The sequence below is a fragment of the Eutrigla gurnardus genome, assembly GCF_963514095.1.
Source record: "Eutrigla gurnardus genome assembly, chromosome: 4".
Classification (NCBI taxonomy): Eukaryota; Metazoa; Chordata; class Actinopteri; order Perciformes; family Triglidae; genus Eutrigla; species Eutrigla gurnardus.
The window spans coordinates 11,214,353-11,241,952 of NC_139918.1; the positions used below are offsets into that span (position 1 = coordinate 11,214,353).

General features: G+C 40.8%; 1 protein-coding gene across 1 annotated transcript; it reads right to left on the bottom strand.

The window, feature by feature from the left end:
• Positions 1 to 1,654: 1,654 nt before the first annotated feature.
• hhla1 (HHLA1 neighbor of OC90) lies at positions 1,655 to 27,600 on the bottom strand. The gene is made up of 19 exons (XM_084006872.1): positions 27,455 to 27,600; positions 26,218 to 26,326; positions 25,814 to 25,873; positions 24,556 to 24,636; positions 22,675 to 22,758; positions 18,609 to 18,692; positions 18,437 to 18,520; positions 18,276 to 18,336; positions 17,327 to 17,403; positions 15,502 to 15,534; positions 15,315 to 15,404; positions 14,000 to 14,634; positions 13,898 to 13,914; positions 13,356 to 13,851; positions 13,103 to 13,271; positions 12,424 to 12,942; positions 7,413 to 7,569; positions 5,939 to 6,021; positions 1,655 to 2,158 (listed from the first exon to the last, which is right to left on the bottom strand). Exons 2-19 carry the CDS (start codon positions 26,306 to 26,308, stop codon positions 2,115 to 2,117), a joined length of 2,865 nt encoding a protein of 954 aa, XP_083862998.1. The 5' UTR covers positions 26,309 to 26,326; positions 27,455 to 27,600; the 3' UTR covers positions 1,655 to 2,114.

The window sequence follows — 27,600 nt, forward strand, 5'->3', positions numbered from 1 at the left end:
CATCTCATTGAGGTTGTGTTCGTTTCCACCTCATGAATGTCCAATATTCACTTTTTTTTAGCTCTGCCTTGGTCTCCAACAGTTCAATCAGTCGAAACTCCATGTTCAGCAGCTGGTGGCTAACTGTGTCTGTTTGCTGCTGGGCAGGAAGTGAATAGTTGGTTTTATGAAAACAGCTGCCTGCTGCTGGAAACACATGCTGAACCAGACAGGAAATGTGCTGCAAAACCAAAACTAGAAGCCAAAAGAGGCCGAAAAATCTCCAACTGCTTTCACTTAAATCATACAGTGGATCATGCAAACGTACAAAGCAATTTCACCACACACTCAACGTGAATTAACAAGCCTCCAAACAAAACAAACTGACAAGTAGTGGAGAAAATCTTACCTTAATATTGTGTTGGCGGCAGCAGAAGTTATGATCTCTTCATTGAATAAAGACAAGTGTTAAACCCTGTCTCATTTTAAGGACCCACACAGCTCTGATGGACATTAGCAGCCAATAGAGAGATGCTGGAAGTCTTATTAGTGCTTTTGTAGCCTTGTTTCCCAAAAGAATCACCTCTGAGCTCCACTAACTGTTCATCAGTCCTACTGAGGAGGCGAGCCCCCTCCAGTTCAGGTCTCATTGGCTATCTGGTGTCACCGGAGCAGGAGCTTATAATGATTCGGTTCCTGTGCAGTTATTAGAAGCTTTAATGTTGGTGGGGTCCTGACAGAGGGGACCCACAGAGTGGTCTTTGTCCCACGTAGGGCTGGATTTGTGACCAAGAGGTCGACCTGGTCTTATCTGATCCTCTCAGGGGTTCAGATCAATGAAAACCTGCAGCGATGGGGGTCAGTGAAGCAGAGGAGCTGTGGGTTTAATAACGGGGGGAAGAGGGACTGATAGTGGGGCATTGTGTGGGACAGGTGCATCTGTGGGGGACGATGGTACACATGTCCATGTCAAATGGCATGTTACATGCAAGAAGTGGATAAAATCACAGTGTTGCAGGATCCTCAGTTTGGTAGAAATGTTAATATTTTAAGCTGTCGCAGGTGTTGATTTGACTGTTTCTCTTTGGCAACCTATAGTTAGCGAGCACGCAAGGATACACATGCATGAAGATGGGTGTAACCTGATTTTATAGTTATAGTTTTCTATACATGATATAAGATAATCTAAGTTTTTGTTTTTATGAGCTTTCATCTGCATTTCACAGCCTTCATTTTTTATTCAGAGAGGTGATTGTTCAGATCTCCTGAGGCGTATTCTCATAAGTTCTAAAACAACACAACAAAATGATGACGCATGAAATGAAAAAAAACCCTGACAGACGTTAAGAAAAAAGCAAAGAATCAACTCTGACACAAGAAAAATTGCGTTCCCATACAATTGAACTGCATTCTACATTATGTTCCGATGGACACTTTTAACAGTAACAGTTGAAACTTGATTCTGAATTTAAACAAAACCGCAACAAATCTACTTCAGAAATACATAGAAAATTTTGAAAGCTACACTGTTAAAATGTTTCTATTCAGTTGCAAATTGAAAACAAGTGGTGGTAATGTGTCCTGCTTCCTCAACCTCAACCTCAACTCTAGATGTATTCAGAGAAAACGGTCATGTCTGATTGAAAAGGAGCATGAGAGAGATGGAGCAGCCGGGAAAATTAACCTGACTTTTATTAAACTGACACAAAAAAAATCCAAATAGTTTATTTAGAAAAAGACACGATTTCCACATTTAAAAAAAGAAGTCCAGTCCGTCTTCCGACCTTAAAAATCTTCAGTGATTTGAAAAACTTGCTTTTAAATGTTATTTTCATAAATAGTCCAGGACGTTTCAGTTTTAGGATTCCAGATTTCGTAGTCCTCCTGGCCCTAAAAACTACAATCACATCACTGCGTAGATTATAGGGATAAATGTCAAATTATGACAAATGTGTAAAAAGTTGGAGGAAAACTTTCAGGGTGAACAATTTCCAAACATCCGGATTTAGAAATCACCAGAATATGTTTCCAAATATTCTCCAGATGTTCCAGAAGCGTACTCAGCTGTAGTTTGAGGTTCCAAACACTTCCTGTGATGATGAACAGCTCTTTGTTTCTCTCTGCTTCCACTCTGGTCACAGTTTATTGCACATCTTTGTCAGGCATCTCTGTTTCAGATCTGTGGAGGGGGAAGTGCGGAGAGGAGGCTTACAAGCAGGTAACTGGAGACAGATTCTCCTGCCACCTGCCATCTTTCTAATACTTAAAAATAAAATAAAAGGGTTTATAGTTTCTGATACGATCAGGTATAATTCAAGATTTAGGGTTATGTTATCTACAGTTTGAATATCAGTAGAATTCTTTAATTTGTCAACGTAAATGATTTAGGTGTTTAAGTTATATGAAACTGAAACTTAACGGAGAGATGAACTAACCTTACCATGACGTTAAACTGACTACAAACATGGATGAGAATTTAAACATACAAAGCCTTTGTTCCTTTGGACAGTGGACACGATAGAAGACAGAAGAGACAATGACCTCCAGTGTGCAGAGCTCCATTGTAAAAAGCCACCAACTCCACTTTGTCCTTTATTTTCTCATGCCAGGACACCCAGCGGTGCATGATTTATTTCTACCAGAATCATGTGGTGCATGTTTTGATTTCACCGAAGACAAAAAAAAGCAAAACTTTTAACAAAATATCTAAAAAGTTGTATGTTTCCAGCAAGAAAATAAATCAAATAAAAAAACATGTCTAAAAATGTGGAGATAATAGCTTCACCTTTGTTTGGATTTTTCTAATAGCTGGTTAACAAATGATTGATGGAATGACACACATTTTAAATGATTGGTAAAACGATGAGTTGTGCTGAAATGATCATCTCCAGAACTCCTTCTACTGAACGCATCACTCCTGCCCTGCAGCAACTCCATTGGCTCCCTACCAACTCCTGCATTGACTTTAAGATCCTTCTCCTCACTTTCAAGATCCTCCACAGCCTGGCACCAGTGTACCTCTCTCAGCTCATTCACATGATCACCATCACACACTCTCCGATCTTGTTCTGCCATCCAGCTCTCAGCTCCATCTGCCAACTTATCCACCATGGGGTCAAGAGCTTTCAGCCGATCAGCCCCCTGCCTGTGGAACTCTCTCCCACCAGACATTCTCACTTCCGACATCTTTAAATCCCACCTGAAAATGCACTTATTCCGAGGGTCATACTCCATCACACACTGACTATTGCCTTATTTAATGCATTGACAATTGCACTAAGTAGCCACATTTCTTTATTCTTACTGTTTGATGTAATTACTATTTGATGTACTGTTGTTTTTATGAAAGTCGTGTATGGTGTCCTTGAGTGCTTTGAAAGGTGCTTTTAAATAATATAATGCATTATTATTATTATTATTACAAATATTCTCAGGTTGGAGAGTCTGTATTTTGTGTATCTTGATGCAACACTTCAGACTAAATCAAAAAAGGATTTGTCCCTCACCATTGATTGTACATACACTGACCAAAATAAAAGTTTGCGCTGCGCTGCTGTGTACGGGGTCTCTGACTGCTTTCAAGACGTTTTAGCTTAATTTAAATCACTGCTACTTCCTCTCTATTTCAAATCAAAGCTTTGTAAAACAGAGTCTAAAAATACACACTGAGGACTTATTGAGGCCGGAGGGAGGAATGATGCGACACCGTGCAAGTCCTTTCTCTGGCCTGGCGGTGGGATCAGCTCTGGATGATCGGTGTGTCAGAAGCTGGGCTCTCCCCGTGACCTCACAGGCCCATTAGCTCAGAGGATTCATGGTTGCAGCTTGTAGGTGTCCTGCAGAGTTGCTGCTCTAATGAGCTCTGATGGGGACTCCCAGTAACATGGCTGACACGTCCCTATCAGTACAGGTGAAGGATGTGTGCTCCCAAATTATTTCGGATTCACACACACTCACAACTCTGTTTGTCAACTGTGTTTTAAAACATGTCTTCCACTTTAAAGACATCACTACAACCTGGGTGTAATCCTCGATGACCAACTGTCCTGCACCCCCAACATCACTGCTGTGGCCCGATCCTGCAGATTTGCCCTCTACAATATCCGCAGGATTCGGACCTTCCTCACAAAGGATGCAACGCAACTCCTGGTCCAAGCACTGGTCATCTCCCGCCTTGACTACTGCAACTCTCTCCTGGCTGGACTCCCGGCCTCTGCGATTAAACCATTGCAGCGTATCCAGAACGCTGCAGCACGCCTTATCTTCAATCTACCCAAATTCTCCCATGTGACCCCCCTCCTCCGTGACCTCCACTGGCTCCCTGTTGCAGCACGCATCCAATTCAAGATGATGGCACTGGCCTTCAGGGCCATCAATGGAACGGCACCCATCTACCTTCAAACACTGGTCAAACCACAAATGTACATATTGTCAGTTGCTTTGGACAAAAGTGTCTGCTAAATGTCCTAAATGTAAAAGTAAATGTACTCCAACAGTCCAAATATGATCACTTCAGTTTCTGGCCAAAATCCATGAAAGAGAAGACCATAGTGTCACACTCGGCTTCAAAACCGTAGTCCACAAACCAATGGGTGGCGTCACAATGACTATGTCCACTTCTTGTATACAGTGTATAGTGAGTAGATGACAACAACCTGCTCCACCTAATAGTAAGTTCAGAAGCTGGTGCTGAATCTACTTAATACATATCAATTACATTTGGTGAAAAGTCAGGACACGTAGAAAGAAGAAGGTGATTTTGGAGTGAATGTCATTTAAAATGGTAAATGGTCCTCATTTACCATTTTACATGACATTCACTCCAAAATCATGTCTGCTTGACTCCATTTATTAAGCTCATCTTGGCTCGACACTGAACTTCAAAGCTATGAGGACTTTTTTTTTCTGTTTTTCCTGTATTACAATCCAATAGTTGTCATTTTGAGAAATTATTTCTTAAAGTGTCACCAGAGTTATAGGCAACAGGTTAACACTCTAGGACAGGCAGGCCTGTTCAACTGGCGGCCTGTGGGCCAACTCTGGCCCACCAATCAAGCTTGACAGGCCTGCTGATCAGTTTTGTTTACAAATATATACAAATTAAAACATGAAGGAAAAAAGATCGGATATTTTGCCAAAATAAATCCCTTATTATCTCACGCAGTGACAAACAAATGCATAACTGATAGTGTGAAAAGAGGTATTTCTACATCTGTGATCAATGCACGGTCACAGATCGGACAGCATGACACGGACAGATGGCGGAGGCGGAGCAGCAGAAAGTCAAAGTGAGAAATGAGAGAAGTGAGAAAGACAAACTATATTGTAATTCATTCCCATGTAGATTAGAGTAATCTCAGCCAGCAACTTTACGTGCTCACTCAAAAACTTTACCTTTCTTGATGCAAACTCAGTTTTCATAGCAGCCTCAATCTAACTGATCAATAGTTGTGCAGGTGGCTGTCTCGTTCAGGAGGTTATTTTTAGGTTATATTGCAGAATATTTGTTTTAAATTACAATATTTTTTCATCATCCTTCATATTTGGTCTCCCATTTTGAAACATAACCAGACTCCCAGGTAAATATGTATAATATCTGGCATGAATGTCAGAAATGGTATCCAATGAACACAAATTAGCAAAAAGAAAAAATGTGTTTAAATACCACAATATAAAGTATATATTACTGTCTTGTTATATTAGTTACAGAAGCAGAACCTTAACTTTGTTATAATTAAGCTCCAATTTCTGTCACTGTTTCCTGTTAAAGTCATGTTGCTTGGCACGCAGAAATGTATAGATAGACGTGTGCCTACAGTAATAAATGTATATTTTCTGACTTGGAGCTCATTAACGTGTGAAGTCTTAATAAAGCTACTGGTGTAAGCGGAGTCTGGCAGATGAGTGCTTTCAGAGCTGATAAGTTCGTCAGCTCGAGCTGCCAGCGAGGATAACTTACTTCTGGAGAAGGAGACTCTCCTGACACGCCGACACACCTCAGACGTGTGTTTTTCATACCAGACGTGGCTGTCGTCACAGTATCTGGGAGAAACAAGAAGATTACAGCTTAGCTTCACATCAAAACAACCCTCAACATTCTTTGAGATGCAATAGAGATATATACAATCAATGGCAGGGGACAAATACTTTTTTTGATTCAGTCTGAAATGTGTCATGAATTACACATTTCTCAATTCAAGAATATCTAATTTTGTTGTAAAACTGTTGCAATACAAGACTGTGGAAAAACTCTGAATTTGAAAGACCTAAATAGCATACGTGTCTCTCTCTGAGGTTACGACACCGTGTGTTCGGTACTAGGAACTTACTCACGCTAACAGGCTCCTTCTTTCTCCTCACGCCTGATAAAAGAGTTGCTGGATAAAACCCATCAGGTAACATAATGTTACATTTGTGATGGAACATAGCTACGTTAGCGACCTAGCTAGCAACACAAGCTAGCGGTGACGTGTATGGCGCGACTTGAGTGTTGTAGTTCATGGGCATTTTCTCACAAAACGAATTGATACTACGACAAAGTGAGACTTTCTTGAGTTGGAAAATGATCTTTGAAATTGAAAAACATCAAATGTGTAATTCATGGTACAAATGAATTGTCTCTTGCTCTTGACTATGATAGGTCTACATTTTTTTTTTACTAAAATAAGCTCTCATGGGGAACACGTAGCTGCTGTATTTTACCACAGCTGATTAGCTAATTAGCGAAGAGTTACATTAAAAGGTCAACATGTCCAAATCGATCAATAAAAATGATTATTATGTTATAAGGAGGCTAAATTTAATGGAAACTGTAGTTATAAATGTAAAATATCTCGGTTAAAAACACATAATTGTTGTTTAACAACCTTTAAATTAATATATTTCAACATTAATATGACAGAATACAAATGTGTTTCAGTCTGAAGTAGATCCTCGTCATGTTAGTTAGACTAAACCAGCATTTTTATTCACATCTAACCATCTTTTTTCTCTCAATGGAAGATATGCTTCCTAAGTGAGCAGATTGACATTTTAATCAGCAGGTTGCAACCTACTACGTAATGTGTGGTTAAATATGTATTGTCTGTTCTTTGTGAACACTTTTTAGTTCGCCTGAATAAAATGACGAAGGTCAGTTTTTTTGGGGGGGGAGGAAAAGGATATTTATATCATTCCAAGTGAGGTATCGTAGAAAGAAAATTGATACAATATCCCTCGAGTTCAGTGAAGGTTTTGCTTCATTTGTTGATTTATTTATTGATTAAAATCGATATCCACCCTCAATTCCAGTGCAGACGTTTCTTTTTACGAAATTTTCTAAAACAGGTGAACCTTCTCTCCATCTCTCAGTAGGCTATTCTCCCTCTTCAACATCCATATCATTAGAACCCTAATGTGCAGCAGTGTCATGTAGGTGTTGATGGTGTGAAAACCTTTTCGTGCGCGTCTTGTGGCCGAATGGTCTGCAGAGGCACTGAGAGAAGAACTTGCAGAGCTCGAGGACGCAGGGCTGCAGCTTGTGAGCGCCGACGGTAGTCATGGTGCCGGACAGCGAGTCGTCGGTCATCTCGGGCCTTCGCCAAGGACAACCTCTCAACAGACAGAGCGAGAGGTCACGTCAGTCACGAGCAAGCTCTGAACAGCTCCCTCCAAACTCATCCAGGCTCATAACGTGCTGCTTAATTACTTTGTCTGCTCTGCCAAACAAAAGCAAATTAAGAAGTTAATCACAGAAATAAAGCATGATCATGCAGGCATGCAAAATAATAAAACAAAGACATTATCATTAACCTCTGAAAGTGGTGATTTGGAGATTTTATGTGCAGAATAAATCAATCTCACACTCATCCTTCAAATTCTCTCATTGTATTCATTTTTGAATAATGCAGTTTCAGTACTTAAATTCCCATTACAGGAATCACTGGTGCTGATGCATTTTTTTTATCATAATTAATGCATTGCAGGTACAAAGACTCCTAATTATCATAAAAATACATATTCAAATGTGAATTTAAATTAGATTCTTCTCCACATTCTGCAGTTATTTGTTCATTTTGCAATCCGGAGCACCGTCCAGAGCAGCAACGTCTTATGAATCAAGCTCAGACAAAAAGATTGCTGATGCTTGTAAACTAAGAACGATCACAGTATTTCTTGCCTTTTCCACAGTCCATTAGTGTCGCCTCAGCTCCTTTACAAATAGCACAAGTACAATTGATTTTGTAACATTTAACAAGTCGAAATTTTGTCCCTGACAAGAAAGCACTCAAGACTCATGTTAGTGAGTGGTTGGTCTTAAACACTTCCCCATTGTGTGGGCTGTGCTGCATCATCGCTACACAACATAAAAGAAGAAGGAGAAAATTCCACACCAGCCATGTTGTGTTGCTTCAAAAGTACATTCCCCTGGAAACTTAATTGAGAGTTTAGTTGTATAGGAACATCTTTATGTCGGAAATAGGTTTGGATTTACACAAATAATGTCAAAAGTCTAATCTGGGCATTTATTTTGGGGGTCTATTTCCACTGTATTTTCCATTTAGAAGTGGAAAGTAACCCATTTGGCACATTTTTTGAGTTTCCGCCTGGTGGTGTCCTTACTAAAACCTTGGTGGAGGCTTTGCCCTTTGCTAAATTCTATCAAATTTGGTTCATTTGTAGTCAAGGAGTTGTTGAAGGTGATCAATGGCATCTTTGTACCTGGAATCATTGTTAGCATGGTGTTATCCTCAGTGGTGTTATGCTCCGTCAAATAGGGGACAACAATAGGCAAGGATAGAAATTTTTCCTTTGATTTATTCCAATTTACTCTGGCATATTCGCAGACACAATGTTTTTTGAAACTGGGAATACATTCTCTGTGGTCTTAAGCCTCCTAGACACCAAGAACATGCATTATTATTGTGGAGCAAATCTTCATTTACTTTGGGTATGTCTTTTAAGTCGTTTTTTTACCCCTGAAAATATGTCTAGGGCTTAAATAGCCTACACAGTTAATAAGTATATTATTGTTTCTATTACTTTTATTATGATCATTATTATTATTAATAATAATAATAATAATAATAATAATAATAATAATAACATTTAATAATAATGTAATTTGTGAGTAATGTAAATAATGTAATTTTCATCAAGCTTTTCATGTGTTGTATCTTTTTCACGTGACATTGAATACCTGCAGCCATTTCCATTCTTATAACACAATAGCAGCAAAGCCTTGCCATGAGATAATCTGCAGTGTGCACACAGTTGACATGGATCAGCCATTTATGGCATGTGAGCCAAAGCATTTTATCACTTATGTGTGTGTGTGTGACACACATGGTCGTCTTCTATGAAACGTCCACACTGAGTGCAGAGATGTGCAGCTGGGCCACAAACTCATCATTTTACTGCACACTAATGACTCGGTGACAAATTGCACAGGACGCTCCCGCCTTCTGTTTGTTGCTAGGCAGAAGTCAGTGGGGGAGCAGCTGCTGCTCCACGGTGAGATGTTACTGCCATCCAGTGGTTCTACTGGGAAATATTAACTGTGGGGTGTCTTCAGTGTTTACCACTGACTGATTAATGTGAATATTCTTAGGAAATAATGAGGAATAATGAGGAAATTAAATACATGATTTAGATGACAATATGTGAATAAAATAAAGACTGTGTTGCAGATTAATTGATTTGGTTTTATTAGTATTAACCAATTTAAGTTGTAAAAAGTAGGGCCGTCTGTGGTGCAAGGTGACAGATTAAAGATGCGTAGTTCACCTTCTGTATTATTTTGATTTATTGGTTTTGTTTGACAGGGACCATGCATAGAATAGCTTCTATATTAAGTATTTTAATAAGATTAGATTTTGATATTTTCAATCAAACCCCCAGAAGACCCAGGTTTTGATTCTGCCACAGATAACTATACTATCCTCTGTCAAATAAAGGTGAAAATCACAAAAAAGAACATCTTTTGAAAAAAAAAAGGAGACAAACTCAAAGCGATACGTAACACAAGCACACAGACTGAAGGACCAGGTCTTCCCAAAACACAAGACTGTATCGTCAATTGTTTATTTCTTATTAGGGAAACTTTTTGTTCTGCATTGAGTTGGCTTTTGACGTATCATAAATTAGTTTCAAAGTGGTGGAACATTAAAAAAGCTAACGGCTTCCACCCAGGAGGCTGCTATTCATGTCCTGTTGGAATCCAGTACTTTTGTTGCTTTTTGTTTGGTTTCAAATTCATATTTATTAGAAGCCACACCATAATGGGTTTTTTTTTTAATAAACCTAATATGTGGTTTTGTTTCCTGTACATAACTGTACATTTTTTGGCTGTTGTTTTCATATATGAATATGATTCTTAGCATGTTGGAAAAAAATCATGTGGTCATTTCTCTGGTAAGTATTTGCATAAAATACATGTGTCTCTTCATGTTTTATTAAGAAATCACTGTCACAATTATTCTACTGGTGTTTTTAAGTTCATTAGGCTGATTTTGCTCTTCAGTGTAACATACACTTTATTGCCAAATTGCCATATTGCTCACCTGCCTTGACTCGCATATGAATTCAAGAGACATCCCGTTCTTAATCCATAGGGTTTAATATGACGTTGGTCCACCCTTTGCAGCTATAACAGCTTCAACTCTTCTGGAAGGCTTTCCACAAGGTTTAGGAGTGTGTTTTTGGGACTTTTTGACCATTCTTCCAGAAGTGTATTTGTGAGGTCACACTGATGTTGGACAGGAAGGCCTGGCATCTTTGCATTGCACTTGCTGATGTATGGCTTGGATGCAGCTGATCGCCATGGAAACCCATTCCATGAAGGTCTACAATGTTCTTGAGCTAATCTAATATGAAAGGCCACATGAAGTTTGGAGGTCTGTAGTGATTGACTCTGCAGAAGGTTGGTGACCTCTGTGCACTATGTGCCTCAGCATCCACTGACCCCGCTCCGTCATTTTACGTGGTCGACCACTTCTTGGCTGAGTTGCTGTCGTTCCCAATCACTTCCACTTTGTTCTAATCCCACTGACAGTTGACTGTGGAATATTTAGGAGTGAGGACATTTCACGACTGGACTTGTTGCACAGGTGGCATCCTATCACAGTACCACGCTGGAATTCACTGAGCTCCTGAGAGCGACCTGTTCTTTTTTACAGATGTTTGTAGAAACAGTCTAGTGCTTGCTTTTATACACCCGTGGAAGTGATTGGAACACCTGATTTCATTTATTTGGATGGGTGAGTGAATGCTTTTGGCAATAAAGTGTATTTAAAGAATTTGTTTCATCTCTGACTGTGAACCAAACAGCTTGTTTTTGTGCCTCATTTCATTTTTTTTAACCAACAGGAGTGCCTTTTTCCTCCTAACAAGCTCACTGATCATGTAGCAGATGGATGAACACCAAATATTTTGGCCTTAATTTGCTTTTTACCATTGCGGCTTAAAACCATCGAAGCCTTCACATAAAAGGTGAGTTGCACCTGTGTTACCATAGTGCCTATCTTAGCCTCCTGCATGGCTTCCTCTCTCCTTCCCAGGCTCTAACACACACACACACACACACACACACACACACAGAGCACACCTTTCCCAAGGCTTAAATTGAATCAGTAACAGCCGATGTGTCCAGCAATGACAGTGAATGTATCCGATGTGATTACAGTTGTTTCCTGAGAGCAGGTCAGCAGTCGGAGTCAAACTGTTCCTGCACTGCAGAGCATAGCACCTTACAGGCTCCTATTATTTGTCAGGAAGACTTAAACCTGTGTTGTATGTCTCTTAAATAGCATTTTTATAGCTTCAGAGTTTCGACTATTTTGCTTTATATTGAAAGTGACCATGTCCTTACAGAATAGGTTGTTAAGCTGTTTATGTTTCACTGATGTCAGCTAATGTAAAGTTATGTTTGGGTGATTGAGTATAAAAGGTGTCTGACTTTAACAGAACCCTTCATATCTCTAGTGCTAGCTAAATCCAAGGTCCAATCGTTTATTTTTTGACCGTCTGCTCCCATAGGATTTGTGTCGGTAGATCTTGTTAACCTGCCATCCCCCGCTCTCAATCAGAGGGGACAGAGGGGTTGTTTGGTTGAATATGTTAGTCGGGACTGCCTGACAAATTGATCCTTTTTCTGACTAAGCCTCGACCATGGCTCTGAAATGTCAGAAGCCTAACTGTGCTGTGTATTGATAGAGCCATGATGCTGTCCTTGGTGCTGAAGTAGCAGATGGATGTTTTTCTCTGAGCCATTTTGTCAGTTTCAAATTTCAACATTCTCTAAGTAATATAGCTTGGGACCGTTAACAAATATGCTACCTCTCATACTGCCAGTTGACTCTTTATTATATGCAATACCACAGCACAGACAATGCATTTCACCAACTACTCTTTAATCCTAACGAAATAAGATGGGCCTAATTCATACTGAGAATCGAGAAATCTTACCTGGTTTTTCTGTTTCCACAGACTTGTTGGGTGTTGTAGTTGTTCTGCTAAGCGGCAATGTAGTCCTTCTAGCCACCGTTGGTCCTGCTGTGGGACGGACAGCTGAAAGTCTCGTGGGATGTACAGAGGAAGTTGTGGGTTGGGTTGATGTACTCTGCTGGTGTGTAGTTATGATTAGCTGGGTCAGACTAATGGCTGGTGAGAATGTTGTGGGTTTGGTTGATGCTGTAGCCAGTTGCGTTGTGCTTCGGGGTGAGTGTGCTCTTACTGTGGTTGATGGAGCTCTTATGGTTGATGGAGTTCCTACTGCGATTGATGGAGTTCTTATGGTTGATGGAGCTCTAATGGTTGACGGAGGTCCTACTGTGGTTGATGGAGCTCTAATGGTTGACGGACCTCCTACTGTGGTTGATAGAGCTCTAATGGTTGACAGACCTCCTACTGTGGTTGATGGAGCTCTTATGGTTGATGGAGCTCCTACTGTGGTTGATGGAGCTCTTATGGTTGATGGAGGTCCTACTGTGGTTAATGGAGCTCTTATGGTTGATGGAGCTCCTACTGTGATTGATGGAGCTCTTACGGTTGATGGAGTTCTCCCTGTGGTTGATGGAACTCTTCCTTTGATTGATGTGGTTGATGGAGCTTTTTCTATGGTAAATGTAGTGGGCAGAGGACTAACGGTGGTTGACGGAGTTCTTCCAGTGGTTGATGGAGCTCTTCCTGTGGATGATATGGTTGACAGAGTTGCTATAGCGGGTAATGTGATTGATGTAGCTCCTCCTCTTGTTGATGGAGCTTTTACTGTGCTTGATGGAGCTCTTATGGTTGATGTGGTTGATGAAGCTCTTCTGGTTGATGGAGCTCCAATTTCATGTGTTGTAGTTGACTGAGCTCTAACTGAGGTTGATGGAGCTCCTACTGTGGTGGGTTGCCCGCTTACTGTGTTTAAGAGAGCTCCTATTGGGGTTGATGATGTTGATGGAACTCTTATGATTGTTGGAACTCCTGTTGCAATTGATGTGGTTGATGTAGCTCTTATGGTTGTTGATGGAGATCCTTTTGTAGTTGATGGGGTTGATGGAGCTCCTACTGACGTTGATGTGGTTGATGGAGCTCTTGCTGTGGTTGATGGAGCTCCTACGGTGGTAGATGTATCTTTTACTGTGGTTGAAGGAGCTCCTACGGTGGTAGATGGAGCTTTTACTGTGGTTAATGGAGCTCCTACGGTGGTTGATGGAGCTCCTTCTGTGGTTGATGAAGTTCCTACTGTGATTGATGGAGCTTGAACTGTGGTTGATGGAGCTCCTATGGTGGTTGGTGGCGCTCCTACAGTGGTTGATGGAGCTTCTACTGTGGTTGATGGAGCTCCTACTGTGGTTGATGGAGCTCCTACAGTGGTTGATGGAGCTTCTGTGGTTGATGGAGCCCCTATGGTGGTTGATGGAGCGCCTAATGTGGTTGATGGAGCTCCTACGGGGGTTGATGGAGCTCCTGCAGTGGTTGATAGAGCTTCTACCGAGGTTAATGGAGCTCCTGTGGTTGATGGAGCTCCTATGATGGTTAATGAAGCCCTTACGGTGGTTGATGAAGCCCCTACTGGGGTTGATGAAGCTTCTACGGGGGTTGATGGAACTCCTATGGTGGTTAATGAAGGCCCTACAATGGTTGATGGAGCTCCTACTGTGGTTGATGGAGCTCTTACTGTGGTTGATGGAGCTCCTATGGTGGTTGATGGAGCTCTTACTGTGGTTAATGGAACTCCCATAGGGGTTGATGGAGCTCTAACTGTGGTTGATGGAGCTCTTACTGTGGTTGATGGAGCTCCTACTGTGGTTGATGGAGCTCTTACTGTGGTTAATGGAACTCCCATAGGGGTTGATGGAGCTCTTACTGTGGTTGATTGAGCTCCTACTGTGGTTGATGGAGCTCCTATGGTGGTTGATGGAGCTCCTACTGACACTGTAGGTGCAGTTGTGATGACCTGCAGGGTGACGGTCGGTTGCATTGATGTGATTGTTCCTTTTATTGAAGTCGATGTCTGTGCTGTCTTCACTGCTTGTGTTGCATTCTGTGTCGGCCCTCTTTGTGTCGTCTCCCGTCTGTCCAACTGACTTTGTGGCCTGACGGTTGCAGGTTGTCGTGCTGTTGCCAGCGTTTGGCCAGGGGTCAACTTTGCTGTAGCAGCTGCTTCATCCATAGTTGTAGGTGAAACTAATGAATCCAGGGATGAGGAGAAAAAAAAATCACAATGTGTGCTTTAATGCCTGCAATAAACTTACTGATTTAAAATGAAAATTTTTTTTAACCATCTAGCAGTCAATCAATCAAATTGAATGATAATGAGTTTGTTTGTTTGTTTGTTTGTTTGTGTAGCATCTTGTAGCAGTTTATGGAACAGTTAATTGAAATATAAATATTCTTCTTAAAAGTAGGGTAGTGTATGTAATGAACACACAATCAAATGGATTACATTTGTAGTAGAGGTTCCACCACATACTTATTTCTGCATTTTAATGGCAGAAATGTTCATACTTTTATTTTGTTGGTATTATTTTATTTAATTAAAGTGTTTTAAGTAGGTCTGTAATTTCCCAATAATTCCTCAATAACTGTTTATAATTGTTTTCTTGAAAGAATGATGCAATGGGATACTAATTTAGAGAAAATATAGAAAAAGATGGAATACATTCAAAAAATAGAGACTGTATAGAGACTCAGGTAACATTGTCTATACCAGATATAATATCCAACATTTCTATAACATGATGTAGTCCCAATAATCCACAAGTTTTCTCCTGCTTACAGCTTTTGAAAGTTATTCTGGATAATATTAGAAGTTAATTCCCAGCCTGCAGTCTGAACAAGAACACAGGCCTCCTGTAGAGACTCACCATGTGCGGTAGAATGGACTCTGCTGGTTAACATGGAGCTCATCCCAGACGGAGAGATGTGACTCAGATTAGTGGGCAGTTGGTGCCATTCTGGGGTTTAAAATAGATCATTGGAAACAACATTTGAATGGCTCTTGAAGAGAACAGATGCTTGAATGAGCTTTTTAAAAGGCGCTGAGTTACTCACCGACGGGGAGTCTGAAGGAGGAGGTGTTACCTACTTGAAAAGGAAGAAGAAAGGTTCAATAAAAGGGAGGAAGGAGAGAGTGAACACTTTGGGAAAAGAAGGCTCCAATCGAATTCTCCAAAGAGGTTTGGGTTGCATCACCTATTTATCAGACTCATCACCAAGTCCACACTAAATGATTTAGTGTGCGGTTTGATTTCAAATGTTTATTGACAGAAGGGGATTTGAAGAAAAAGGTACTTAAACCGGGCTGCACGGTGGTGTAGTGGGTAGCATTGTCGCCTCACAGCAAGAGGGTCCAGGGTTCAATTCCCAGTTTGGGTTCGCGTGTCTTCTGTGTGGAGTTTGCATGTTCTCCCCGTGTAAGCGTGGGTTCTCTCCGGGTTCTCCGGCTTCCTCCAACAGTCCAAAGGCTTGCAGGATGGGGATAGGTTCATTGATGACTCTAAATTGCCCGTAGGTGTGAATGTAGTCTGGCTGTGTGCTTTCTGGTCCAGCAGAGTCCGTTGAGGTCCTGACCGATGCAGATTGCTAACTGGCCTGATGCTGGAAACATATTGTAGCTCCACCTGCCCACTGTGTAACTGCTCAACTGCTTTTTGGTCTACTGCGACGTGGTTGGGATGGATCCATTTCGGCGTGGCTGTGCCTGCTGTCATGGACTACCACTGTTGATACTATCTCTTCTGTTAATACTACCACTACTGTTAATGCTACTACTACCAACACCAAATGCAGTTGGAACCCAAGGGCCTGGGCTGCACCAGATTTCTGCCTAGAAGCCTAATAAGGCAGTTTTTTCTCGCCACTGTCGCTGTAAATCTTGCCCCTGGGTGATGTTGGGACTTTGAAACTGTATTGATTCTGGAAATTTTGAGCGTATTCTAGTCCTGCTCAATGTGTTAAGTGTCCTGAGATGACTTCTGTTGTGATATGACACTATAAATAATATTGAATTGAATTGAATTGAATGGTCTGTCTCTACATGTCAGCCCTGTGATAGACTGGCGTCCTGTCCAGGGTGGACCCCGCCTTCACCCAATGTCAGCTGGGATCGGCTCCAGCCCCCCCACGACTCTGAATACAGGATAAGCGGTAGACGATGGTACTTAAACCCCAACTATTATGGTGGCAACAAACCACACCAAAATACAAAATGAATTGAATCTTAGTAAGAATCTTCAGTGAACCTTAGAGACCTAGAGAAAACCTCAGAAAAGTGCTGCCAATTACCAGGGAATCAAGGCAGGAGATGCAAGTTATTAGACATGTCAGAGTGGATTCGCCATCACACCTTCTCCGAGAGACTGTTTCTGCCTTTAGAATTCACCAAACTACCCAGGATTTACCTACAATTTACCAGCAACCACATCAAACTCATTTTTCTGTGACGCTGGCTCCTTAAACTCCCTCAGACTTGAACCCAGAAACTGCAGCACTTTTGTATCACTCAAGTCCTCTCTCTCCTCACGACAACTGACAAGTAGATGTCTCATCTTTGCTTGATGTTAACTTTCAGAATTTAAGCAAAACAGCATATTTGCACCCCAAAGAGCATTGACTGCTTTCTAACTAGCTGTGATGCCAAACAACTATGAGAGGAGAAAGTAAAATAGCTCAGGGACACATGTTTCCTGTGTAGTGTTTCAAATGAGTACTTTCTGGTTGAGGTTTGCATGAAGGTGGCATCCTGGATTTAAATCTGACAGGAGATGTCTATGTTTGTACATCCAGCTTCTCTCCTGAGTCAATGCTGCCACCTGCTGGTTTGCGTTGCATGTTATCAGTGAATGAGTCGGTGAATCATTGGGTGCTGTATACAAACCTCTGTGCGGTCCCTCGACGATGGTCTGGTTGAAGAGTGGCGTGACGGAGTTGACCTCCCACAGCTCCGGCACCTCTCTGCCTGGACAAAACACACACATCCCGGTCAGACTACGGCCCAGTCCCAATGAAATGCCCCGAGGGCTCAGGGCTGTCAAATTCATCCAGTGCCTCACAGGGATATTGAGCCCTTCACGCACACTTTCCATAAGTCCACATTTCTGCAGACCTTGCCTCAGGGAATTACCCTAAAATCATAGCTTTGTTACCAGAAGAACATGTTTTTAAACATACTTTAATGTATGCTGTTTTTTTCTCATTTAAACGTATTCATTTTTTTTTCAATTGATGGCTGTCTGGCAGCAAACAGGGTTACTAATGGTTGTGAGGGAGGGGGGACATCTGTTCTATATTCTGTGTCAAGTTGTGTGTTTTGTTTCTAATATAATTGAAAAATTAAAATAAAAAGACCTTGATCAAAAAAGGTTAGCCAATGGCTTAAAAAAGTAAAATAAGAGGATGGCACATGGATTTTCAGCCTTACATATTAAATGAACATATGAACATTAACATTAAGGATTTAAGTCAAATAAAACCTATATAAATAAAATAACCATATGCTTATACTCCATAAGCATAGGTTATTTTAAATTGTATGATTTTTATCAATCACTTATATTAAATTTGGTTTATTGAAACCTTTTTGATAGATTATTTGACATTACCTCACTGCAGGTAAGGAGAAAGCCTGGAAGCTCAAATCAAGTGGAAAAATACATAAAATAAATAGATGACAATTAAAAAATAATTGTCATCAAAGAAATGTGATATGTCACCGCAAAGTGCTGTCACTTTTGCACAATGAAATGATCTGAATTTTAAGGTAAAAACAGGGTTGGTGCTGCATATGGATCTGTTTGAACCAGAACCCAGGATCCGGTGAGCTCCACTTACCCATCTTACCTGCCATCACACAGATATAAATACAGTTCGAGTTGTTCTTCTGGCTCACTGAGACACACAAACAAAAACACACACTGTAGGTATTTATCACATTATGACGACCGGCCTGGAAACAACAGAAAACATTTTTTTATTTGCATCTACGCACCTGATAATATGGAGGCAGATTTAAAGAGCTCATGAAGGTAACTTGTCGAGTTTCCCATCACATCCAACAGGATGGCTGTAAAGTCTGATCAATACAATTAAAAAAAATCAAGTGAAAACCCTTGGACAAAACTAATACTAAAAATTCAAATCATATCATTAAAATACCTCACCTGTGAGATCATTGGTCTCATTTGTGACACAGTAGCAGAATCTCCTCCTGAACTTGTTGCTTTCAACACTTTTAATGCTGGAAACTGCAAAACACAAAACAGGAGGAGAACACACAGGATCAGACATCTCACAGATTACAGCTTTTAGGAAATACAGTGCAGACACAAATAAACATCTTCTGTGCATTATGACCTAATGTCAAATATTGAAGGAATAGATGCAAATGTTTAAGAGTTTAGAGGCAGTCACGATTAAAGGGAAAATCAAATTATGCTGGCGATTGTGTTCTTATTTAAATCTTTTGACTTTTTTATTTTTTACTCTTTTTAATTCAGGATTATACGACTGTGAATTAATAACCATCAATAGCCATCATCACCCTAAAGAACTTAACAAGGGGTTGTCATTTGTTGTGATATATTAATTAGAAAAATAAATGCGTACATTCATGGGAAGTTAGAAACTTTTTTTCTCTGAATATTGCCCCCCTCTCTCTGCTCTTTTTTTCTTTTTTTCCTACAGTGGCCGTAATGCGTCATCGTAGGAATATACGGAGCCCCAGTTTGTGGGAAAATAAATCAATGTTTGGAAAAAGACAAATGTTATATCGAAATTACAACTTCCATTATAGGAAGATATAATTTGTTGCCTTCATTGGTTGGGTCAGTGCCGCTGAAAGCAAGAATATCAGGACAAGCTAATCAGAGGCGGGTCATGCGTTTGCGATAGAGCGCTGCAGGGATGACGTGTTTTCAGAAGCCCACAGGAAGTTAGCATCTCAATGGTTCCCGCCATAAAAAGTCAATGGAATTTTTTCCCCAATATTGCTGAAAATAAGCTCTGTGGCAAACAAATGTTTGATAATAATAATCCTCACAAATGAACACCACTCAGCGGCGGCACCAGAAAATTATTATTGGGGGGGCAATGAGGGGGTCTGATTGTTTATAGGAGGTGCTAGTGAATTCTGACACCAACAAATAATACTATAATAGATATAGATGTACTGTTCCCGTGGCCGTGCTAATACACTACATATTGTCGAATGCATGTTACTAAACGTTTATCATAAAACAAACACAAGCATATTTAACTACTTTTAATGAAATGAAGTGCCAAACAACAAGCACAAAAAACAATACAAATCCACCACAGAGAACATCTGTGGATTTACAAGAGTGTAACTGAGAATTGTAGCACAGTGTATAGTTGTATACAGTATACTCTTACAACTGTCTCTGAACTCACTAAATATGTTTTCTCTCTCCTTCTGTTCTCCTCTCCTTCACTCTCCACTCCTGTCTTCCTCCTCTTCCTCTCCTCTAAACTCCTCCTCCTCACTCTCCACTCCTGTCTTCCTCTCCTCTTAACTCCTCCTCCTCACTTTCCACTCCTGTCTTCCTCTCCTCTTCCTCCCTTCTTCTCCTCCTCACTCACTCACTCCCCACTCCTGTCTTCCTCTCCTCTAAACTCCTCCTCCTCACTCTCCACTCCTGTCTTCCTCTCCTCTAAACTCCTCCTCATTCACTCTCAACTCCTGTCTTCCTCTCCTCTAAACTCCTCCTCATTCACTCTCCACTCCTGTCTTCCTCTCCTCGAAACTCCTCCTCATTCACTCTCAACTCCTGTCTTCCTCTCCTCTTCCTCCCATCTTCTCCTCCTCACTCACTCTCCACTCCTGTCTTCCTCTCCTCTAAACTCCTCCTCCTCACTTTCCACTCCTGTCTTCCTCTCCTCTTCCTCCCTTCTTCTCCTCCTCACTCACTCACTCCCCACTCCTGTCTTCCTCTCCTCTAAACTCCTCCTCCTCACTCTCCACTCCTGTCTTCCTCTCCTCTAAACTCCTCCTCACTCACTCACCACTCCTGTCTTCCTCTCCTCTAAACTCCTCTTCATTCACTCTCCACTCCTGTCTTCCTCTCCTCTAAACTCCTCCTCATTCACTCTCAACTCCTGTCTTCCTCTCCTCTAAACTCCTCCTCCTCACTCTCCACTCCTGTCTTCCTCTCCTCTTCCTCCCTTCTTCTCCTCCTCACTCACTCACTCCCCACTCCTGTCTTCCTCTCCTCTAAACTCCTCCTCCTCACTCTCCACTCCTGTCTTCCTCTCCTCTAAACTCCTCCTCACTCACTCTCCACTCCTGTCTTCCTCTCCTCTAAACTCCTCTTCATTCACTCTCCACTCCTGTCTTCCTCTCCTCGAAACTCCCCCTCACTCACTCTCAACTCCTGTCTTCCTCTCCTCTTCCTCCCTTCTTCTCCTCCTCACTCACTCTCCACTCCTGTCTTCCTCTCCTCGAAACTCCCCCTCACTCACTCTCAACTCCTGTCTTCCTCTCCTCTTCCTCCCTTCTTCTCCTCCTCACTCACTCTCCACTCCTGTCTTCCTCTCCTCTAAACTCCTCCTCACTCACTCTCCACTCAAGTCTTCTTCTCAGGGGCGCCGCTAGGGATTTTGGGCCCCATGAAAAGAATCTTTACAGGGGCCCCCAACACAGCGGCGACATTTTTTTATGCTATTTTACATACAATCTGTGGCGCTGTGTGACACCGCTGGTGCGCTACCTGCAGCTGATCCAGTGGACCATTTTACGTAAATAGAGGGGGGGAAGGGGGGTCCCTGCAGGCGTTGATGTTTCCAAAACAAATAAAGTTATTGTTACCAGGACATGGGAAATAAAATATTTGTGATTATATGTTAGTTAATAACTTAGTGTCATTATTTTTTCTGTATTATAATTTCATCATCATTAGGGGCCTCTCTGGGCCCCCCTCAATCATGGGCCCCTAGAATCCATCTCCTTTACCCCCCCTTTTCGGCGCCCCTGCTTCTTCTCCTCTAAACTCCTCCTCACTCACTCTCCACTCCTGTCTTCCTCTCCTCTTCCTCCCTTCTTCTCCTCCTCACTCACTCCCCACTCCTGTCTTCCTCTCCTCTTCCTCCCTTCTTGTCCTCTAAACTCTGCTTCACTCACTCTCCAATGCTGTCTTTCTCTCTTCTCCTCTCCCCTTCTCCTCCTTTCTCTGTTCTCCTCACCTACTACCGGCCCTTCGTCATCCTCACTTTCATCCTCATCCTCCAAGTCCGTCATCACTCTGTCCTGCGTCCGTAAATCACCACCACCATCGTCCACTCTTATTCGATCACAAATCGGTCCATTTCGCTCCGTTGACACAATCGCTAACTAGCCGCTATGCATCAAATACCGCTAACGTGAACGTCAAATTCAGCCTGCCGTCTGCGTGCAAACCAGCCAATCAAATCGCACGACACAGGAAAAAAAAAACCAATCACCAACGGAAACAATATTTCTTCAGATAATTGATTGTTAATGTCTCAGTGTCTTAATTTGTTCTATATTTGTTACAGTTTTTAATCCATAAATATTTCGAGGGGAGGGGGGCAAAAGGGGGGGCGCAGCCTTTGACAGGAGGGTCTTGAGACCCTGCTTCCCCCCCCCTCGCGCCGTCACTGGTGTGGAGCATCTTTGCCCATGTTAACCCTGGTCCGCTCTCTTCTCCATCTCCGTTGGGTTTGAGTAGTATTTCTCTGGAAATATTTTCTGTTCGTTTTCTCCTTCCTTTGGGCCTCCGTAGCATTACACAATAAACAAACCCATTGATCTATTTTTTTTGCTACCCAGTGATTCCCCCTTATTTCTCTCTCTATATATTTATTCACTCCTATTTGTTTTGAATGGTAGCCTTGTGTTTGTTTCACAGCTGATTCAAGTTTAAATCATTTACTCTGAGTTGAGAACTGCAGTGTTTCAAAATGTGAACAAGCCCAAATAAATGTCATGTTAGTCCACAATCATACTGTTTACATACCATACACCTCATTTCAAACGTGTGTGGTCCTATTCTAGAGGATAATACACATTCAAACCACTAGGTGGCACTGCTGACAAAGTTATAGTTATGGAGTCTTGTTCGCTTATCTCAGACCAACAATATATCGAGCTCCAAATCAAATGGGATAACTGTTTATACACTCGTACTCGTAGGCTAGTTTCTGGGAGTGAGCAGCTTGAGAGGAGGAAGACGTTTGTAAAGACATATTTACTGTTGTAGACCAGCAGGGTGAGTTTGTGGAGAGCCAGGGAGCTGTAGGACGTCACACTGAGGAGGGAGAAGAGCTGCCGGGAGCCTGGAGGACAACGAGAGACACAGAAGGACATGTGACCTTCAGAGGTTACGTTATGGGTCTGCAGAAAAGTGATACTCGACTAAGGTAACACAATGTGGAGTGAGCCCACTGATGTAAACTAGGTGTCTGTGGTGACATTACTGCAAAAAAGAATAATAATGAAAATGCTGCATTTAGTTACTGCAAATGCAAAGCCTTCAATTCCTACTGTTGCAGCTTCACATTTAAAGCATTAAACTGGTGAAACACAAGTTGAAATTAGAAAATGAGGGTGTCATGATTCTCCAAATCCACGATTCTATTTCAATCTTTTTCAAAAACACATAATTAAGTAAACAATGTTGTGTCCTCTCATTCATATTATTTACTTGCAACATTTAAAAAATATTTGGTTGAACGAGTTTTATTCGGTTGTCTTGAGGGATAACGGAAGAACTTCTTATCTTGAAGTCATCATCTTTGACATTGACATGGCAATTTATGTATTTGGTTGTCTGGCCGCACTTTATGGGCTGTGATAGTCCATTTATGTAACATTTAATCTTTGGTTATTTATGCAGATGTGAAGCTTTGTATGCTTATGATATGGTTTTACTTGCATGATTTGGGCTGTTTTTTTTATTGAATTTGGCAGGTTTTAAGCTGTGACTGGGCAGGAAACTGGCTGTCTGATGTGGCAACATTCCACCGCATGGTCCCTCCCCCTCACTCCCGGCTACTGGGAGACTACCTCACTGAGGGGAGTGGGCGCCAGCAATGCTGCTAGCTACCAGCTCGCTATTCTCCTCATGTTCTGTAGCCAGTGTAATGTTAGCATGAAAACATGGTAAAATTAGCAAGCTAACGTTATCTAGCTAACTAGCCAGCTGCTAAATTAGTTAAATTAGCACTTCATCTACACACTGTCACAGGCAGGAAAGCAAATTGCTTGTGGGTTGAGGCGAGGAAGGCAGTCTGATTAAATTATCCAGGCATTACCATTCTTTCATTTCATAGCGTAGATTAGTCCCAAACGGTCGAATCTCTCAGAATTGACTTTGCAAGATTAGGGCTAATTCAATCATATTTCAGACACGCCCCTGTTTATCAGGCTTTAATACTAAAAGTGTCACTGAAGGCTGGTATTAAGCAGGATTTGAAGCCTATTAGATGCTTACGTTGAACAAACTTAACATTGCAGCTAAGATTAACTATTCCTGAAAAAGTAAGCAGACTACCTCAAAAAATGCTGGGAGGTAAAGACACATTTCATAAAATACAAAAAACTTGCCCTTCAAATTATGAAATGAACACTTCCCAAATGTCACCACAAAAGGCAGGCAAACCATGTTTTTTAAAAAGGTCACCTCATCCAAATCTCCAAAAAACACATATTCACGTTCACCTCTGGAGTCTTTGTTTCATACCCGGAGGCTCTAGCCTCAATACAACAGAGGAGAGGAGGATTTCCTCTTTTCTCTCTTTAGAGAACCACATCATTTCGTTTTACCTCATTACACCTCTATTTTTACCACAGCAAACCTTTTGATACCATGTTCTGTAGGTCATAAAGTGATCAGGAATGTTTTTGCAGAAACATTGTACATAAAAGCAAATGTATCTCTGTGGATATAAGTGAGTGAGAAGGTGTTGTGATTTGAGTGAACTGGCCCTTTAAAGCAGACACTGTACACAGCTAAGCAGTCTTGCCTGCAGTTTGACCTCTGCAGGGGGGAAAGCTGTGCTTCAATCAGGACATACATGCAAGATTTACAGCTCAGAATTGATCTCTACATGAGTGATATTATGACAACGTACCTGACTGACTTGTATTTATTAAAGTATTGACCAGGGGAGTGAGGTCGATGGCAGCTGGATCGATGTGCTCTCCTGGGATTTCTGGGGAAAAAAGCAGACAAAAAAGTCAATGGGACATTATTCTGGTTTTAATCTCTGTTATGGAATTAGCAGCATCAGCAAAATGTGGCTACATAATTGCGAGATGAGAAAAAATAAGGAACAATTACACTGAGGAATTAGTCTCTGGGGTGGTAGTTATTAAAATAACTGGAGGTCAGTGAAGGGGCTGGTCTCATATATCGAGCCAATACTGGCTTTTTATTTCACACCATTCAGGTATTTTATCATTTACTTGTCAAGGACGTTCTGTTTACAGTCGCATTTGTTTGTCAGCTGATAGATTCAGAATTAAAGTGGATAATCAGGAATAAATTGAGAGGGTTTGTTAAAATTTGTTTCATATTAACTATTGTGATTTCTTGAAATATGAAATAGTAAAATCTGTCACTTATTACACAATTGTTATTTTAATGTGAATCCCAATCATGACGATAAAATGGTGTGTTAGGTTCATTGTAGGAAAAAATAAATACATAATAATAATTACAGAGCCAGGGGAGGGTGGGTAATATTCTTGGGAAAAAAACTCAATGTAAATATAGGAGATATTCTCTGAGATCAAAGTGGCAAATTTGCAAGATTATAAAATCATACTGAAAATTGCTCCCCTCCCCTAACGCCATCATTTTTATGTTTATTTTACCAACAATGGCCCAACTACACCGTGGTAGGTTGAAGATGACAAAACCTTTCTTTGAATTGAACATATCTTGAAGACTGTGCTTTCTAGTTTCTTCAAAAAAAAAATGATGTTGTTTAATGTTTTCCATTATGTTGACTTGACGATAACACCAATTTAAATTAATTATAAACACGATCTAGTGATTTTATACGCATGAAAACTGTGTTGGTAATACTGTTGTTAAAAACAAAATCATTTAGCATCACTTCATCAGCAGAGCTGCATGCAACTCCAAAGCTCTCACACGAAACAGCACATTAACACAGTTTTACATCAACAACAACTGCAGTTGAGGAAAATAATTACTGGGCTGCATCTGTGTGATTTTCAATCATACATCAACAAAATACCTTGTCGCGTTCTTTTTCAGCGTGAACTGCTGTGTGAACTGACATCATAATTTCCATTAATTTAGCAGCTGGAATAATTCAGAAACATGCTGACAAACAAGCAGAATGATGGAATGAGAACGACCTGTGGAGTCCAGGACGATGTCTCTTTGGTGTCTCACTTCCTGCCGTCTGTCTCTTAATGCTGTGGGGATATCAAACCAGGCATGAACATTTTTGGAGGGAGAGAGTCTGTGCAACAAATTATTTTTCTATTTAACTATTATTTATACAATATTATCATGTGTATTTAATACACAAAATCAACATTTCATTTTAAAATATTACAGATATTGTCAATACTGATAAATCACAACACCTCTAATTATCATATCAAGTACAATCTAATATAAATACATTAAGAAATTAAAATTAAGATAAAAGAACAGAATACAAAACTACTAACTACAAGAAATAAATGCATTGAACCTCTTGCATTGATAAAATAAAACTCACAATTCTCAGCCCAAAAGTGTTATGCAGACCTACCTTGGCTGATGAGGATGAGGAGGAAAGTGGCGGCGACACAGATGAGGAAACAGAGGCGTGGATGCTGGCTGGCTCTCTGTAAGTCTGCCATGACGCCGCTGAAGCACCGCTGTGACCACAAAAACACACAAACTGGATCAAATTTTTTACTGTTTTAGATCAGCCATTTGTCCCTGTAACGTCAGTCAAATGGTGTCAACAAAGGTTTGGAGATTTGTGAATGTGAACAGCATTTCAAGGCTCGGCACAATGATGTCATCAGGCTGTGACCATACTGCTCAAACCGGTGCTCCCTGGTGGCCTCGCAATCACTAGAGGCCAACCCTGGAGGTGAAATTGTTAATAACAAATACAAAACTAAATACAATTTTTGTATGTAAAAATACCAAAAGTCCACAAGATGTCAGGATGAGAGACTTGTGAGTCAGTTTCCCTCCAAATAAAAAAAAAGTTATGCCCTTAAATGATTAAGGGGAGATTTTTACTGTGAACAGATTTAATCAGTAAACATCGCTAGTTGATTACTCACATTAAGACAATTATTTTGTGTGTTTTCATTTTTTCTTAAACGTTGTTTAAATAGGTAAATTACTCATTATCTTATTAAATATAGGCTGATTTGTTTAATTTTCCAGATCAGGAATCCAGGCTCAAAATTCTTGTTGAATTTGCAAATCTTTTTTCAAAAGGCTTTTTTTTAGCCTTAGGAAAAGCTACATCTCAGATGATCTTTAGCAGATAAAGATGTCTCAGGTATAGTCACATGACTGCAGAAATAGCAGGATGTGGAGATGCATACCTGCTAATCTTAAGACCTGAAATTGCTCAGTGCATGAAAAACAACGTAACAACTTAAATTGTGCAACTACGCTGTTGTATGCCTGGTTGTAGTGACATGCCGTTGCATTTTAATGGGTCATGAATCATAAAATATCTCCCTACAAGTCAAATGAATAATAATTAACTCAAGCAATCCATACTGAGAATACCAATGCATATTAAACAGTGATGATATTAATCAGAAAAAAAATTATGCAACACTGATGAAAAATGACTAAAGTTTGTTGGGATAAAACAATGTGTATCAAGTACAAAAACTCAAGTTTATAGAACTCGAAGTGCCTGTAATTTAACTAATGAGTTTGAGATGGAGAGCAGAACGGAGGTGAAGAGGCTAAACTATTCAAACTGCCAAACTATTTTATGATCTCCAGAAAGAAATCCAAACAGAACTCACCAGATCCTTGAACCCTCCAGTAAAGTGTGCAGCGCTGCTAATCCCCCAGCAGCATCAGACCTCGCCCCGCGTATCACACACCTACGGTCAGATAAGGATCCAGCGATGCCTGTTTCCTCCCCTCTGAACAGCAGAGGTTGGCAGCA

What these genes read in the sequence shown, in the direction of transcription:
- hhla1 (XM_084006872.1), bottom strand. Translation starts at nt 26,308, where the DNA reads ATGGCAGACTTACAGAGAGCCAGCCAGCATCCACGCCTCTGTTTCCTC. An exon ending in CACAAGACGCGCACGAAAAG is followed by an intron (nt 6,022 to 7,412) that starts GTTTTCACACCA and finishes TGTTTCTCCCAG; the next exon opens with ATACTGTGACGACAGCCACG. An exon ending in GAGAGTCTCCTTCTCCAGAA is followed by an intron (nt 2,159 to 5,938) that starts GTAAGTTATCCT and finishes CCCCCTCCACAG; the next exon opens with ATCTGAAACAGAGATGCCTG.